The sequence below is a fragment of the Manacus candei genome, unplaced genomic scaffold, assembly GCF_025592945.1.
Source record: "Manacus candei isolate 608988 ecotype Guabito, Panama unplaced genomic scaffold, ASM2559294v1 h1tg000015l, whole genome shotgun sequence".
Classification (NCBI taxonomy): Eukaryota; Metazoa; Chordata; class Aves; order Passeriformes; family Pipridae; genus Manacus; species Manacus candei.
The window spans coordinates 22,971,043-22,985,334 of NW_026138063.1; the positions used below are offsets into that span (position 1 = coordinate 22,971,043).

At 44.4% G+C, this 14,292-nt stretch overlaps 1 protein-coding gene across 5 annotated transcripts in view; it reads left to right on the forward strand.

The window, feature by feature from the left end:
- DGKD (diacylglycerol kinase delta) overlaps positions 1 to 14,292 on the forward strand; it is a 58,920-nt gene that overhangs the window by 1,776 nt on the left and 42,852 nt on the right. For 4 of the 5 annotated variants that reach the window (XR_007903685.1, XR_007903686.1, XM_051782373.1 and 1 more), the window contains exons 2-3: positions 13,009 to 13,119; positions 13,782 to 13,862. Coding sequence is in view for 3 of the 5 variants with exons in the window: in XM_051782373.1 (XP_051638333.1) it covers positions 13,009 to 13,119; positions 13,782 to 13,862 (192 nt within the window). In the remaining 2 variants the exon portion in view is untranslated. Of the gene's footprint in view, positions 1 to 5,634; positions 5,657 to 13,008; positions 13,120 to 13,781; positions 13,863 to 14,292 lie in introns of those variants that run through there. The other variant, XM_051782375.1, reaches the window with a different exon arrangement.

A 14,292-nucleotide genomic window follows, 5' to 3' on the forward strand; every position in this document is an offset into this window, starting at 1 on the left:
GCCTTAGGCTGGGAACCACCCATAGGGAGTTTCCCTTTTCTGTACTATTTTTATTATAGCAGCATGATTTTTTCTTTGTAGCCATTAAGCTCCTGTGTAACTCTTGGACTGTTATGGGATGTGTTTCTGCTTAGAAATACAAGGTTAGTTACTGTGCCATCACGTGCCCTGAGATCACCCTGTCTCTGCAGCGTGGGCAGGCGCGGTGCAGCCGTGGGGATGCAAAGGCTCGCTCGGCGCCGGTGCTGCAGCTCAGTGTTGCTTCTCTGGTATTCGAGGCAAAGGAGAGTAAATGTGTCTGCATGATGCAGTATCTGAAGCGTTATTCAGAGGGATCTTTTTCCTGCTGGCTGGTTTGCCCTGCTTTCAGACACAGAGCCTGTCATCGTTTTACTGCTCGTTGTTGTTTTGCCACGCGGGTCCTGGTTCTGCAGCCCCCCTGGCAAAGCGTGGCCGTAGGTGGGGACACGGCAGGGCTGCTGCCCTGTCTGCAGCGTGCTGCTGGCACTGCCATTGCCTTCTTGGGGCGAGGCACTGCAGGTCTGGGCTGTGAGATTGTTCTTTTGGCCACCCTGGGAAACCCTGGAGCCCTCTAAACTGGTTGATGTTCTGTATCAAGCAGATTTCAGCTGTACTGTAGCACTAGGTGACCTAAGCCAGTCTGTTCTTCTGCTGAGAAAAAAGATAAGACTTTTGACATCTTTTCCTGCGTGCAGAGTGCCGAATATTAAGAATTTGTCTTACTGGAGATCAGATGAACCTGGTGATTCTTAACACCCCTTGTGGCAGGGGTCTCGTGGAAAGGGAGGAAGGATGCTCTAGTCTGCCTACATGGTGGTATTTGTGATGAGACACAAAGACTTTCTCAGTAGAGTGAGAACTCTTGCTTCCAACAGGATGTTAGAGATGCTAAGATGAAAGGTGCACTGGATTGTATTTTTGTTTGAATATAGCAGAACACGTCTCCCTGTCCCTACTTAATAATTTTCCCTGTTTTACATCACTTCCTGCATCAGCATGGCTGGAAAAAGCTGTTTGCATACACAACCACTTGTGCATGCAAACATAAACATGGTGACAACAAGGATTATAAACAGATATTGTCTACAGCTATTAAGCCTGCTGTGTGCTAATCTGCAGAAAACCTTTGACTAAACAGTGTCAGATTTTCCAAGTAAGTCCAGGTATTATGGTATCAAGGATTGATTTGTTCTGTTGCTTGTTGATGTCTTTTTGTTCCACCGTTGTCCTTTCTACGTGCTGCTGCATGTATACATTTTCCTTGCCTTCGGGGCAAGGAGCAAAGACAACTTTGTGAGTAATCATAGTTTTGATGAGACTTTGAGGAGCTTGCTTCCTGTGTAAAGGCAGACCTAATTCTGAATTTGTTTGATGAATGACAGAGTGCAGACTACTGTAAGCTGTAGAAGCTGTTGGACAGGTCTCTCAGTGACAGTGAGAGATGCAGGCAGACTTTTACTGCGGCCTGAGGATATAAATCTCTTCTGACCACATCTTTTGCTGCAGTTAGCTTAGGATTATGCCTGTAAGTACAGCTAAATCGCCATGGAAGCTTACTGTTATCACAGCTTGAGTGCAAAGTCTGCTGTGGCCATGGAATTCCTCAGAATTTACTTGTTTGTCACAGTTGCAAACACTTTGAAGGTATGTTTTCCTTCTGCTGGTCCTGCCATCTGTTTTCCTAAGAAATGCTTTAAAATAAAGCTGCTTGCCTGCAAGACCATAAAATGTCATTGAACTTGCTTCTGAGCCCACAGGTTGCTCATCTGTGTTTGGCTGAAGTAGGTTGGTGTGGTAGTGGTGGGGCAGATGAAATTGTTTGGATGTTTTGGGACTGAGAGCTTGGTGTGCAGGGTCTGAAGGCAAATCACAGCTAACATCTCCCTTGTGAGGCAGAGGGCAGAAGGAGGAGTGGAAGGCTGAGTATGCTTGTTTGCTTTTGACTAGAAAGAATTTTTGAGGCAGAGAGGAAGGTATAAGGGAAGCACATTTAGCAGTCTTTTAATGATTATTATTCTGGGTAAAGAAGAAAACCTCATAGGATCAGGTATAGCAGGTGGTGTGGCTGCCCTTGTCTCAGTTGGCAGAGAAGCAGAGGCTGTGTAACGTGTTTGATCTGTCATTTTTAGACCTGTCAGGCTTGTACCAGCATCCACCTTCAGTGTGCTGCTTCTAGCCCCTCTCTGTTGGTGCAGCTGCAGGAACTGTTGATGGGCTGAGGTGCAGTGTCTCTGAATGGATGGGAATTAGGAAGGAGATTAAATAAACTAAGAGAGGGAAGATGTGTGTGAGGAGAGGCAACAGCAGGATCTTTCTCCCACCTCCTGAGCAGAGCTGAGGCCTCAGCTGGAACCAGCTGGAGTGGTAATGTCATCTCATTGTCACTTGGCATGGAGGAAGGCACAGGAACATCCAGAGCGGTCCCGGGAGCTGAGGGTGTGAAATGGAGGAGCACAGCACCTTGTACGAGCTCTGACAGTGAAAGGTGCTGCTTCCTTTGGACCCGACCTTTCATTGCCAGTGTCACATCACAACCCTCGGGGAGCAGGAGGGTGGGTGGACAGGCCACCTTCCCGTTTCATTCATCACTTCTGGGGGAGTGCTGAGCTCTCAGTTTGTTTACCAGACTGGATTTCAGCAGCGTCCTTGGGTGGCATCAGGGGGACTTCTTGTTTAGACTAGTTCAGTCTAAGTTCTGTTTACTTTCACAAGCTATTTCTCTCTTATATTTTCATTTTTATAACCATTTATCGTTGCCTTGAACTTTTAAAGACAAGTTTGCAGTATATATTTCATCAGAGTTGCAAACAGAGTGAGCAGCTATCCAAACTGTCTGGGATATTGGAAGCTGTCTAGCTCCAGTAGCAGAGATATGTCAAGTTAATTTATACTATGAAAAGCAGGATAAATTAACTGGTACTGAGCATTGTGCTGTGGTGGACAGACTGTTCAGTATCTGAAATAGCACGTTTCTGATCTCTGTGCTGTGTACCAGGTACAGATGATGCCTTTTGTGCTGTGGGAAGTTGTGATTCCCTCTCTGATCAGCAGCTTCGAGGTCTCAGAGCCACCCTGCAACATAAAGGCAAAAAAAAATCATTGAGAGGAAGCAAAATGTTTCTCCTCGATTTTGTGCAACTTTCCAGAGTAGACTGAGCCCTCAAACACATGGTGGGCAGTGTGGGCAGCTGAAGAAAGCTCATTTTGTTTCTTCTTGCACTGCCTATTAGATAAAATGTCTGTTCTGTAGGTAAAGAAGTGTTATTTTTATTTCTGGAGGGCAAATGTTTAAAGGTTTTCTGAGATGAGATTAGACTGAGGAAATTGGAGAAGTTTATTAGTTTGAAATACAAGTATTGAAAGAAGTATTATGATAAGAAGCAAAGTATTTCAGTAAAGAGACATTATAAAACAGATGAGGAAGGAATTTTCAGGAATTTATGGCTTAATTCATATTCTGTCTGTGGCATCTTCCACTAAAACATATTAAAATGTCTATCTGGTTTTGGTTTACTGCCTTCTAAGAGTATCTGAAAGAGGACACTTTAGGAGCTTCACGTGTCATACATGGTGGTGGCTCATGCTTTAATCCAGGTAGAAACTGTGAACTTTTCACTTAAAGAGAGGGAATTGTTGCAGAAGACAGGTTTTTGTGATTGAACAGAGACTGAACATCTCGGGTACAGGTTTTGAGGACGTTAATTTTCTTGGATTAGCAGCATGAGCAGCCCAGTTTGTTCTCTGAGCACTGAGGACAGATGTGGGGTGGTAGGCTGAACGAATGTTTCTGCCCCTTGACTCAGTCTCCATTCAGTTTGCTCTGCTCTTCAGGCTCATCTGCCCTGACAAAATTGGGAAGCTTCCCAGCACTGTGTTTCCACTGGTGTACTGCAAGTTTGCCTCGCTGCTGGAGAGTTTTGGATTCTGTATGAAAGCAACAGCTGTTACTTCCTTCTTAAAAAAAACCAACCCAAACTAAAAAAACCCCACCACACAACAAAACAAAGCACAAAACCACACGCACTTGTAGCCTTTCTCATTCCTTCTAACTATAGATCAGGTTCCAGGAACTAAAGAGCTAACATTAAACTTTTTGCATGTTTTGAGAGCATGGATTTACTTAAACCACATTGCTAAAAAGTACATTGCCAGGCTGCTAATTATTTTCTCAAATAAAATTACAGACAAAATAAAATAGGTATTAAATGTTTTCTTTTTTTTTTTAATAAAATTAAGTCATATATTTAGAGTATTTCCCCCCCCATCCAAACCCTGTTGCTACAAAATATCATTGTTATTTTACTTTGGAGGAGTACTGCATTATAAATGCAGACTGTGAAATGTGTATCTCCAGATTACCTGATTAGAAAATCCAGTGTACCATAGAAGACATTACATAACTTTACCTTCTTTAATTACAAATCCAGTGTGATTTTTTCTAAAATAGCTGATATACCTGCATATGTCAGAGGAAGCAGAAGTGAGACAGAGAGGGGTTTGTATTCTCTACTTCCTGGAAAGCTTAAGGTTTGCCCTAAATATTGGCACAGCAGCATTGGAAATTTCACGGCAAAATACTGTCCCAAGTGAAAAGCACCTTCCTCTTGGAATGTGGGTTTTTTTCAAGGTTTCAAATGTACAAACCATTATTTGAAGGAATTTTTTATTAACTCTCCAATGAAACCATTTGTTCCCTGCTTTTTCCCCCACTAAGTTGTTATTGCTTCAACGTGACCACTTCCAAGTCAGATAATTGATTAATATGTAATTAGCTGCGTGCTCTTCAGACTGCTCTGGGCTGAAGCAGGGCAGAGCACTCTTTTGAGAATGTGTAGGTCTATCACTGAGATTTTATTAGAAATCAGGATTCTGGCCCCTTCTGTTCAGCTGAAAGTTAACAAAACGGTGTTCCCAGGGCTGTGCTCATCTTTCTTGTTGTTGCTGGTGCTGGTTAAGATGTCTTGGCATGGTCAAAGGTATTTGCAGGACATTAAAACAGGGAAAGTGGAAAAACAAATTAAAAGCTTTGGAGTATCCTTTAAAAACTATGTTAAAGAGATGAGGAAAAAAAAACTTAAAAGCATAGGTTGTTTAATACATAAATATGGAAAATCTGATAGCGACAGTTGTTACAGATGAGATAAAAATAAGTTCTAAGATACCTAAGTATTAATTAAATGGCCAAAGACCAAAAGCCACTTTCTTCTCTGGCCCCAGTGTAATACCAGTTGGAGTAAAAGGATGAGGATTTGGCCCTGCCTCTACCAGTCACTACCAAATAAGGCTCTTTGCAGAATTCAGTAGCAGAGTTGCTGGGAATCCAGACACAGTGGGAGGAAGCTGTCTTTCTCTCAGCCTCCTCAATACAAGGGCAAAGGATTCAGTTTTCTTCCTCAAGGTGTAACTTTCGCTTTCCCATGTGCTGAAGTTCTCCTACCAGTACTTGCTGCTGACTTTTCCTTCCTACTTGGCCAAGATCTCCGTGACGTGTGGTGGTGTGGGAAGGATGGGGTGGTTATGATTGTGAGGATGAGATCCACAGCTGTATTCTGGCTGTGCTTTCCCTCACATTGGCTGTTCCTGTGCCTCCCCAGCCTGACACTCTCATATCAGATGGCCCTGACAACCCGCTATGGTGAGTGCCCAGCTCCTTCTGCCTGCTGCTGAAGAAAATGGGTTGACTGCAGTGTGTCTTGGTAATAACTTGTCTCTGAATGAATAAGAGTGGGACTTAAGCTCTGGTGGTGCTGGCTGCAGCATTAGAGGGTTCTATGGACAAGCTGTGATTCCAGATGAGGTTTTATTGCTGCGTCTCAGCAGCAGAGCCACGTGCTTCTGAGTTCAGAGGGGGGTTCTGTGGTGCTGGTGAGTAGCCTGGGGACAGGCACCTCTTGGAGATGAAGGTTTCACAGCGGGTAATGTGTTTTGACATTTTTTGTGTTTGGGGGAAAATGCCCAAGGAAGGGATGTAGTTGTGCACGTGTAATTTTAGATGGTAGAAAAAATAACTGTCAAATTTGTCGTGTCTGTTCTTAAATGTATGAAGTTCACATTTAATTAATACCCTTTAACATTTTATTCCATTCCAAAGTTTTCAAGTAGCTTTTAAACTGTTGCCTTTTTCCCTTTGGTTATCTCTGTGGGTGAGTTTGAGCCTTTATCTTCCAGCTTTACTATGGTTTGACTGAAGCTTTGTGCTCAGTTCCCCTCTTGAGATAAATGTGTTTGGGAAGGATGCCTAGAGCCTATGGAAAGCACACTGAGGGCTTAAGCAGTTAGTGTGCCAGGAGTTGTCCTGTTGCTAACTTATCCTGAATCCCTGTACTGGTGTGTTTTTCATTCTCTCCTAAGTAGCTGACCAGGGTATTTATCTGTTTTAAGTACTTTGCTTGGAGCTCTCTGACTGAGCTCATTTTGCTAGAGAGCTGTGTGATGATAGGCTGTATTTTGTGTTTCCTTTCCCATATACCTTTGTATGTGCTTTCAAATTTGTTTTCCTTTGGGAATTTGTTCACTTTGGGTCTGTGACTGTGCGTCCCTTTCAGAAGAGTAATTCAGAATAGTAGCAGCTGGACATGGTATTGAAAAGGAGCTGGTTCAAAGACCTGTTCTTTGTTTACTGGCTGCAGCATGAACTAATGAAGAATGAAGTATTTGAGCATTTGTCTGTGCCAAGGCAAATTCATGCCTTTTCAGTATTCATTTGATACAAACTCCTGTTTTTCACTGCTGATCTGGAGAATGAGCTTGCATTTCCTGTTTCAGTACCCTTCCAGCTCTGTGTGGCCCAGTCACTGCTCTCTGCTGTGGACTCTGCTGGGCTCAGGAGTGGCAGGGAGGCTGGAGGAGAGCTGTCACACTCACTGTGTGGAGTGCAGCTCACTCGGCAGAGATGGAGGTTACAAAGAGGAGCATTGGGAGGATGGTTGGTAGGGGAGTTTTTGCAGGCTTTCCCATGTGGTTGTGTAGAGGTCTGTGCTGTAACCTCTCGTGGGTGCTTCCCAGTTTATAAGGCACAGGTTACTAAACCAAAATGGAGTGAAGCAGTGTACAATGAGGGCCTGGCCAGTGCCCCCTTCCTCAGCAAGTGCTCAGCTGCTGGCACTGGATCACTGGCTCACTGCCCCAGCTTCTATTTTGACATTTGATGCCTGCAGCTGACCTCTGATTTTCTTTTCTTTCTCCCTCTTCTGGAGTCCTTTTGTTGCAGTGAGTTCACATATTGTCTTGTCCTTTGGATACCAGTGAAAGAAATCTTAATCCCATTTTCATTTTTTTCAAGAACCAAGTGCATTTAATGTAGAATTTCCAAATAGGACTACACAACCTGTAAGTCCCTTGTGCTCCTCTATAGATCTGTATAGCTCTGTGTGTCCCATACTTAGAATTGCTGTACTTATCCAGATTTCCCCCTTCCAAGCTTCCTGGAGTTAATTTCCAGGGTGTGACCACTGTCTGGTGGAAGGATGTTGCTCTCGGATTAGCTTGTTAACCCCTACCCTCTTGACCTTTCATGTCTTATTCTGTGGGGTTTGTTAGATTTATTCCTGTAGTTTCTTTGTTGGATTTACTGTGTTTCGGTTGATTTCTAAATATTTATTAGTTCCGTGTTTATGACCACAAAGAGCTTTTATGAAACCAGGTACTAAAACTGTTTTACCCAAAACAAGGCACAGCACTCCAGATATGTACCTGCCCTAGCGTGGCAGGGCTGTCTGACCACGTTTAAGCAACCACAGATCTACTCCCATTTTTTTTGCCACAGTTTACCCAAAATCAGTGACTAGATGAGATAGTTTGGTGGTGGGGATCAGCTGTCTGTAAAATTCCCTAGGAAGCACATAGGAAGATAGCCCGTCAGTTCCACATGTGCTTTTGTGTTTTGTTTTCTCCTCTGTGCATTTGGTGCTTTCTTAGTTACTTGTTGTTTGGCATCAGTGCCCTGCTCAGTGTTTTATGATGCATACAAATAAAACCAGTGTGTGCCCTGAAGTTTTCACATTCTGAAGACACATGGAAAACAGAGAAATCCAGATGCTGAGGACTCCAGGTTTGGGATTCTTTAGTTGCTGTTTCGATAGTTCTTTTTCTGCATTGGAAAGAAATACCAGTGGAGCAAAATTTTTGTTTTAGATATGCTCACTGAATAACTGCCCCTAAGAATATGTCATGACCTCAGCAGTAAAATAGGGTGCACTGTTCTTCCTGTGTCTGTATGGAACACGGTTTGGACCTCTCTGTGCCAAGGGACACTTGCCAGCCTGACAGGTAGGCAGGCCTGACAGTCACCCTCAGTCGGGCTGATAGGGCCTTGTTGTCCAGATTTGGAGATCAGTTTTATCAAGAGCCTTACTTCCAAATGGGCCAGTAGGCTTAAGCTTCAGGAAAGGATTGTCTGCTCCTGTGTTTCCCATAGTGAGCAGCACTGCCTGCAGGAGAACAAGGGATGTAATCTGAAAGCAGCTGAAATCTGTCGTGGTTGTTCCTGACTTTTAGTAGAACCACTCGTGTTATCAGTGTGGAAAGCATTTAATCTGTGTAGGCTGTCTCTGACCTCCTGACATGGGTTACTGGGTGCAGAGACACCTCAGATGAGCAGTGCCACAAAAAACACAGCTGTGTCTTGCTGGTTTTGTGAATGGCTCTTGTTAATCTTTTGGCTTCTTGTTCTTATGAGGTGGTACTGTGGGAAGGGGAAGCAGTGAAGCACAAGGCTCTCTTAAGTCCTTAGTTTAAGTCCTCTGAGATGTTTGAAACCATTCCTGTTGACAAAACTTTTCTTTCGTCCGTTCAGGATTAGACCTGAACCCTGCACCCATTTTGACAGGAGAAATCTGAGAACATATTATTTCTCTTCCTAAATGTCAGTTTTTAAAAGAGCACGAGTTGGGGGGAGGGTTGTGTATTGCTTGCCATGAACTGAATTTTTTTCTGCAGGAAGTTGCTTTTCTTCAAGGCCAAAGATAAATAGTAAAATGCTAGAAACTTCCTAGGCCCTGCCTTTCAGCTGTCTAATCCTGTTCTTTGCAGACTTCATAAGACTCTCTGCTACGTGCAGTGTTGCTTTAAATTGTCAGGTTTTTTTGCACTGATTTGTAATATGATAGAAGGGGATCACTGTTGAAACCAGTAGCACATCATTTTAGGCTTGATCCAAGAAGAGAATTCATTTTTTCAGTGTTGTCTGCCCATGGAATGCCATGCCACAGGACACCACTGGAGAGGGACTCAGCTGGATAGAAAGCAGTCTGAATAGTTCCACTGCAAACAATTTTAGTATTTATCCTGGATAGGATGCATATAATCAAACCTCATAATGTTTCAGGGCAGTAAGTTTTCCTGTGGGATCCAATATATGACACTAAAAATAGATTTAACTCTCTCTTTTCCTTATGGGAGAAGAAATTTCACTCTTATCTTGATGAAGTACATGCCCAATAATCTGATCAGAGTAGGTCCTCAATTAAAAAGCTGCATAGAGGCTGGTGAGCAAAAGTAACTGTTCATCTCCCCCCGATCTTTCATTTGGTGTCACTTTGCAGTCAGGTCCTTTCCCCGGTTCATTTTCTCCTGCTGCATTCCTCTGCAAGTAGCAAGTCCTTTGGCTGTAAAATCAGAAGAGAGGAGGAGAAAGGCAGCAGTGCCTGCATCATTTTATAAACTCATCTTGATCTTATCTGTGGCCCTTTCCGCCCAAACCCCCCGAGCCGTGCGCGGAGTGAGTGCCTATAAATAGCCGCGCTGCTCTCGTGCAGGGATGGGCAGCGCTGAACCAGAGCCGTGTTTGCTCTGAGCGCTGCAGCGCTGCTGCTCTGGCCTTTCATGCCTGAGCTGGGGAACTGAGGTTTTCTATACATAGAGCCTGGCAATGACATAAATGCTGCTTAGGGCGGAGCAACGTGACCCCCGGGATTGTTGCCTTTTGGTAAAACAAAAAAAAAAAAAAAAAAAAAAAGAGGGTTTAAAAGAGGAATGGAGGAATGCAGGTCTTGTGCAGAGGTGAGTGAGCCCAGCCGAGGTGAGGGAGCCCTCGGAGCCGAGCGGGAGTGGTGGGAGCTGAGGGGAAGCAGAGACCCGGTGGCTGCTGGTGGGCTGGGCAGGAGTGTGAGCGGCCACAGGGCCACTGCCTGAGCCTGGGGAGTGTGGGGTCTGGCTGACCCCATCTAACCAGAGCTGTAAATAACCATTGCAGCAGAGCTCTGAAATCTCCGCCTGCAAGTTGGTTTTTTTCTCATCAGTCTCCTGGCTGACTTGATATCTTCAGACTTTGCATCCCAGGAGTCTTCCCCAGGATTTTTAGTTCCTCTCTGACTTTGGTTCAGGGCTTTACAGAGTTCAGAATCTACTTTCTCTGTCTCATTTTTTAATTATATGTATTTTTTCCCAAGGAATCCAAAAGATCACTCCATGTTTCTGTTTTAATCTGGAAAATCTCCTTCCACTTTCCCATTTTCTTCCCTGTAAAAAGTGAACTGCAGAAATGTGTGATTTCTTTAGCATGGTAATTTGGATGCTGTTGCTTTACATTTCTCTTTTATACTCAGGTGCTGGAGGTTAAAGTAACTCATCAGAGAGACATTTATATGTATATATTTTAGTGGGTCTCCACAGAATTGGGTGGTGCCGTTTGTTCCATTTGACGTCTGGAGGATGGAGACACGGAGAGTGAAAATTGCTTTATAACTCATAAAAAGACCGTTGCAGAGTAGGAGCATGAATGCACTTTCCCGGTTCCAGGTGAATGCCTTCAGCTCTGGCCTTGCCTTTGGGACAGCAAGGGATGCTGTTGGGTCAGTCTTTGCACTCCATTTTCTCTTATGCTGAGGCTTCAGATTAAGATCATGGCTGAATTTCAGATTCTTTACATCACACCAGCTCTGAGGTGGTTTAACATCTTGTCTCTGGGTATCGCTATAGTGTGTTTAACTTCCGGACCCTAAAGCCACTCCCAGATAGATGCCTTATGGCTTCTTAAAGAGTATTCCTACTGCTGTGTCCCTGCTGTGGCAGGTGGTGGAAAATGAGTGCCAAGATGCCTTTCAGTGACTGCTCCAGAGCTGATGTGGGGCTGGCTGTTTGCTGGTACGAGCTTAGTCCAGGATGGTGCGTTTTCATTTTCTGTTTCCACTCTGCAGGCAGTGCCCTGGTACTCTGAGAGTCCCGGGGGAAGCAGGCACACTGAGCTGCTGTTTGCCTGAGCACTGGCAGGTATTTCTGCCAGTATTACAGAACACTGGGAGATGGGGAGGCTTGAGCTGTGCTCACCTTGGAATTGGCCAGGTCCCAGGATCCAAGATAGGTGAGGTTATTCTAGGAGATAGGGGAACTCTCTCCCTTTTCTCTTTCTCAGCACAGTGGAGGAAGACTAGAGTGGCTTTTGTCTCCGACAGCTCTCTTTGGGATCTGTGGGTATGTGGAGCCCACTCCTTCCCTGCTGATTTGGGAGTAGAGGCTTCACCGTGGGGGTCCAGACCGTGTGATCTCCCAGGCCAGTCTGAGGATGGCTCTGTCTGGCAAGAAGCATGGATTGGTAGATGGATGTTTCTCCTTATTGTCAGCATTTTTTCCAAGTGCTTGTTGAGGAAACTTTGAGCTTGGCAAGGGCCAGTGTATGTGGAAAGTATTAAAATCCGCAGCTGTTTCAAAGAGGAAAGACCCACATTAGAAATACATATAGCATTTTAAAAGCAAGTTTAATGCCCTGGAAAGGATTTCTAAAATGAACTAAACCCCGTGGATCAGTAAGAGCATTTATTTTGTGCCCTGTAGTAGTTTATTTTGTGCCCTACTGTAGTAGCCCGACAGTGTCCATTTGGTGCTGTTTGTGAATTAATTGATACTCATCAGTGACCTGACTTACAAACCTGAGTTTCGCTGAGACCTCTGGTATGTTAAAGCTGTGTCATTTTCCTGGCACCAAGATACAGAATAACCTGTCTTACAAGATTGTCAGACCATTTGTTTCCTGTGTTTTAACTGTGTGTTTATCACGTTCGGCAAGAAGTAGGTTCCTGGGACTGTTTCTTGGGGAGAGAAGTAGGTTTCTGGTGGTACTGAGGCCTGACGTAGCACTGTTTGCTGCTCCTAGGCAGTACTTTCAATCAGGAATTTGGGGCTGGACACTGAGACTTTTCTGCCTCTTGTCTTTCTGAGCTTTAGTTTTTGAGATTATTTTCGTGTAGCTGTTGGTATTCAAAACCTGTCCTCAGCAAAGGAATCAAATGGATTTGACAAAGCAGAGTGAAGCGCATGTGGATTCAATCCATACCCCCATGTATGCATAGTATGTGAGCGAGCATCTGGGCCTGTGTGTGCTGGTATGTCAGCCTAGTTCTAAAGCAGTTAAAGAAAAAAAAGGCAGCGTGCGTAGACAGCTTTGGCACTGCAGCCCTGGGAAATGGCAGCCAGCCAGAGTGCTGATGCAGGGCCAAGACTCTCTGAGGAACACCAAATGCTGAGCTTGGATGCAGCTCCTTCTCCGCTCTAGTTTCACTCTTCACCCCCTGGGCTTGCAGCTTGCCAGCCCTGTGCCAGGTAGATGCTGATAATTTCACAAGGCAGAACTGGAAACAGAGGCAGATATCCCGGTGTGTATGCACTGCTAATCAGATGCCAGTGAAATGAAAGGCACAATTACCTGCGACTGAAATCCGACCTCAGTGAGTTTAACTGTTACACTCCTCGAGTCACTGTTAGACTTTGAAATTCAGTCTCATTCAGTCATAAGTTATTTATCTTTTTTGATATCGTGATAGCACTGGAGACAAGGGTAAAACCGCACCGCGGTGTGGGTTGTGTGTTTGTGAGGGCTTAGTCTTGTTAAGTTTCCTCAGTGCTGCCGACTGACTGTGAAACGCTCCCAGCAGAGGGCACTGGGGTTATTGATCTCCAGCTCCGGTTATTCCCCTGCGAGTCTGCACTGGGAGAACGGGAAAGGTCCCTGTCAGTAAAACCCGTGCTTCACCCTCTGCTCTCCTGGTTTTGTAGACTGTCATAAAGGAGGGGATGCTGATGAAGCAGACCAGCTCCTTCCAGCGCTGGAAGAGACGATATTTTAAGCTGCGAGGACGAACACTCTACTATGCAAAAACTGCCAAGGTAAGGTCCTGCCAATCCCTGGGAGTCCAAGGAAGGCAGTCAGTGGTGGGGCTCAGAGGCAGGTGGGTGTCGGTGGGAAGGCAGCCCTCAGCAGAGAAAGGAGCACGTGCTCTTTAAGCCCCTGTCTGCAGGCTTTGTAACTACTAGAAGATCCCTGTGTTTTGCCTCACACTTGGAAATCCTCGGTTTTGAAGTAAAGCATTGAGGACCTGTGATAATGATTTTTCCATGTTTTCCCTCCTTGGTGCATTTTAGTAGGGAATGGGCTCTGAATCAATAGGAAGGAGAGAATATGAATGAAAAGAGAAAGTGCAAGCAAGACAAGCAAGGCTAAAATGTATCAAATCAGAGCTACCATGCATCTGGTTAGTCAGCTGATATAAAACTGTCTCCTTTCATGGGAACAAAGCCTACAGTTATCTGGTTTTTTTTAAATAATTCTTTAATAAAAATAAAGTAATTGAGTTCACTGACTAAAGACAAGCCAGAGTGAGCCCCAGTGTATGGAACTAGACTTCCAAGTCCATTATGTTGTTGGTGCTGGATGTTTACTTTGGATCACAGAAGGCTGGGATGGACCATGCCAGGCAGACTCCCTTTGAGTCTGCTTCTTATACACTGGATTCAGTAATTCACTGGGATTTTGAATTTTTTCTTTCCAGTCCATTATTTTTGATGAGGTGGATCTGACAGATGCCAGCGTGGCAGAATCCAGCACAAAGAATGTCAACAACAGCTTCACGGTAGGACTTTTTGCATTATTTTCCATTCTTCTTTCGTCTTTTCCTCACTCCCATGTCTTTTGCAGATTGTAAAAACATCTGAACAATCTTCACAGCGTCTTTCACTGAAAATAAAAAAAAAATTATAATCTTGTTTTTCTTTACGACATGCTAACTCATCTGTGTGCTCATGGGAAGTACCTCGGGTTACTGTGTATTGTGCTAAAACTCAGCATTCAGGGATTTGCTTACCTATAAGCTGGGAGGGCTTGATAGAACCCATTCACACAGTGGGACAGAAAAATTTGTTCTGCTGGGGGAGTTAAGGGTAATGTTGATGTTTATGCTGCAGATCTTGGAAAAGGAATTTAGTTTTCCCTTCAGGCATTAAAATATGTAAACTTCTTTCTCTGACTTTATTTGTGTGTGTCTGTATGTATGTTTATATATG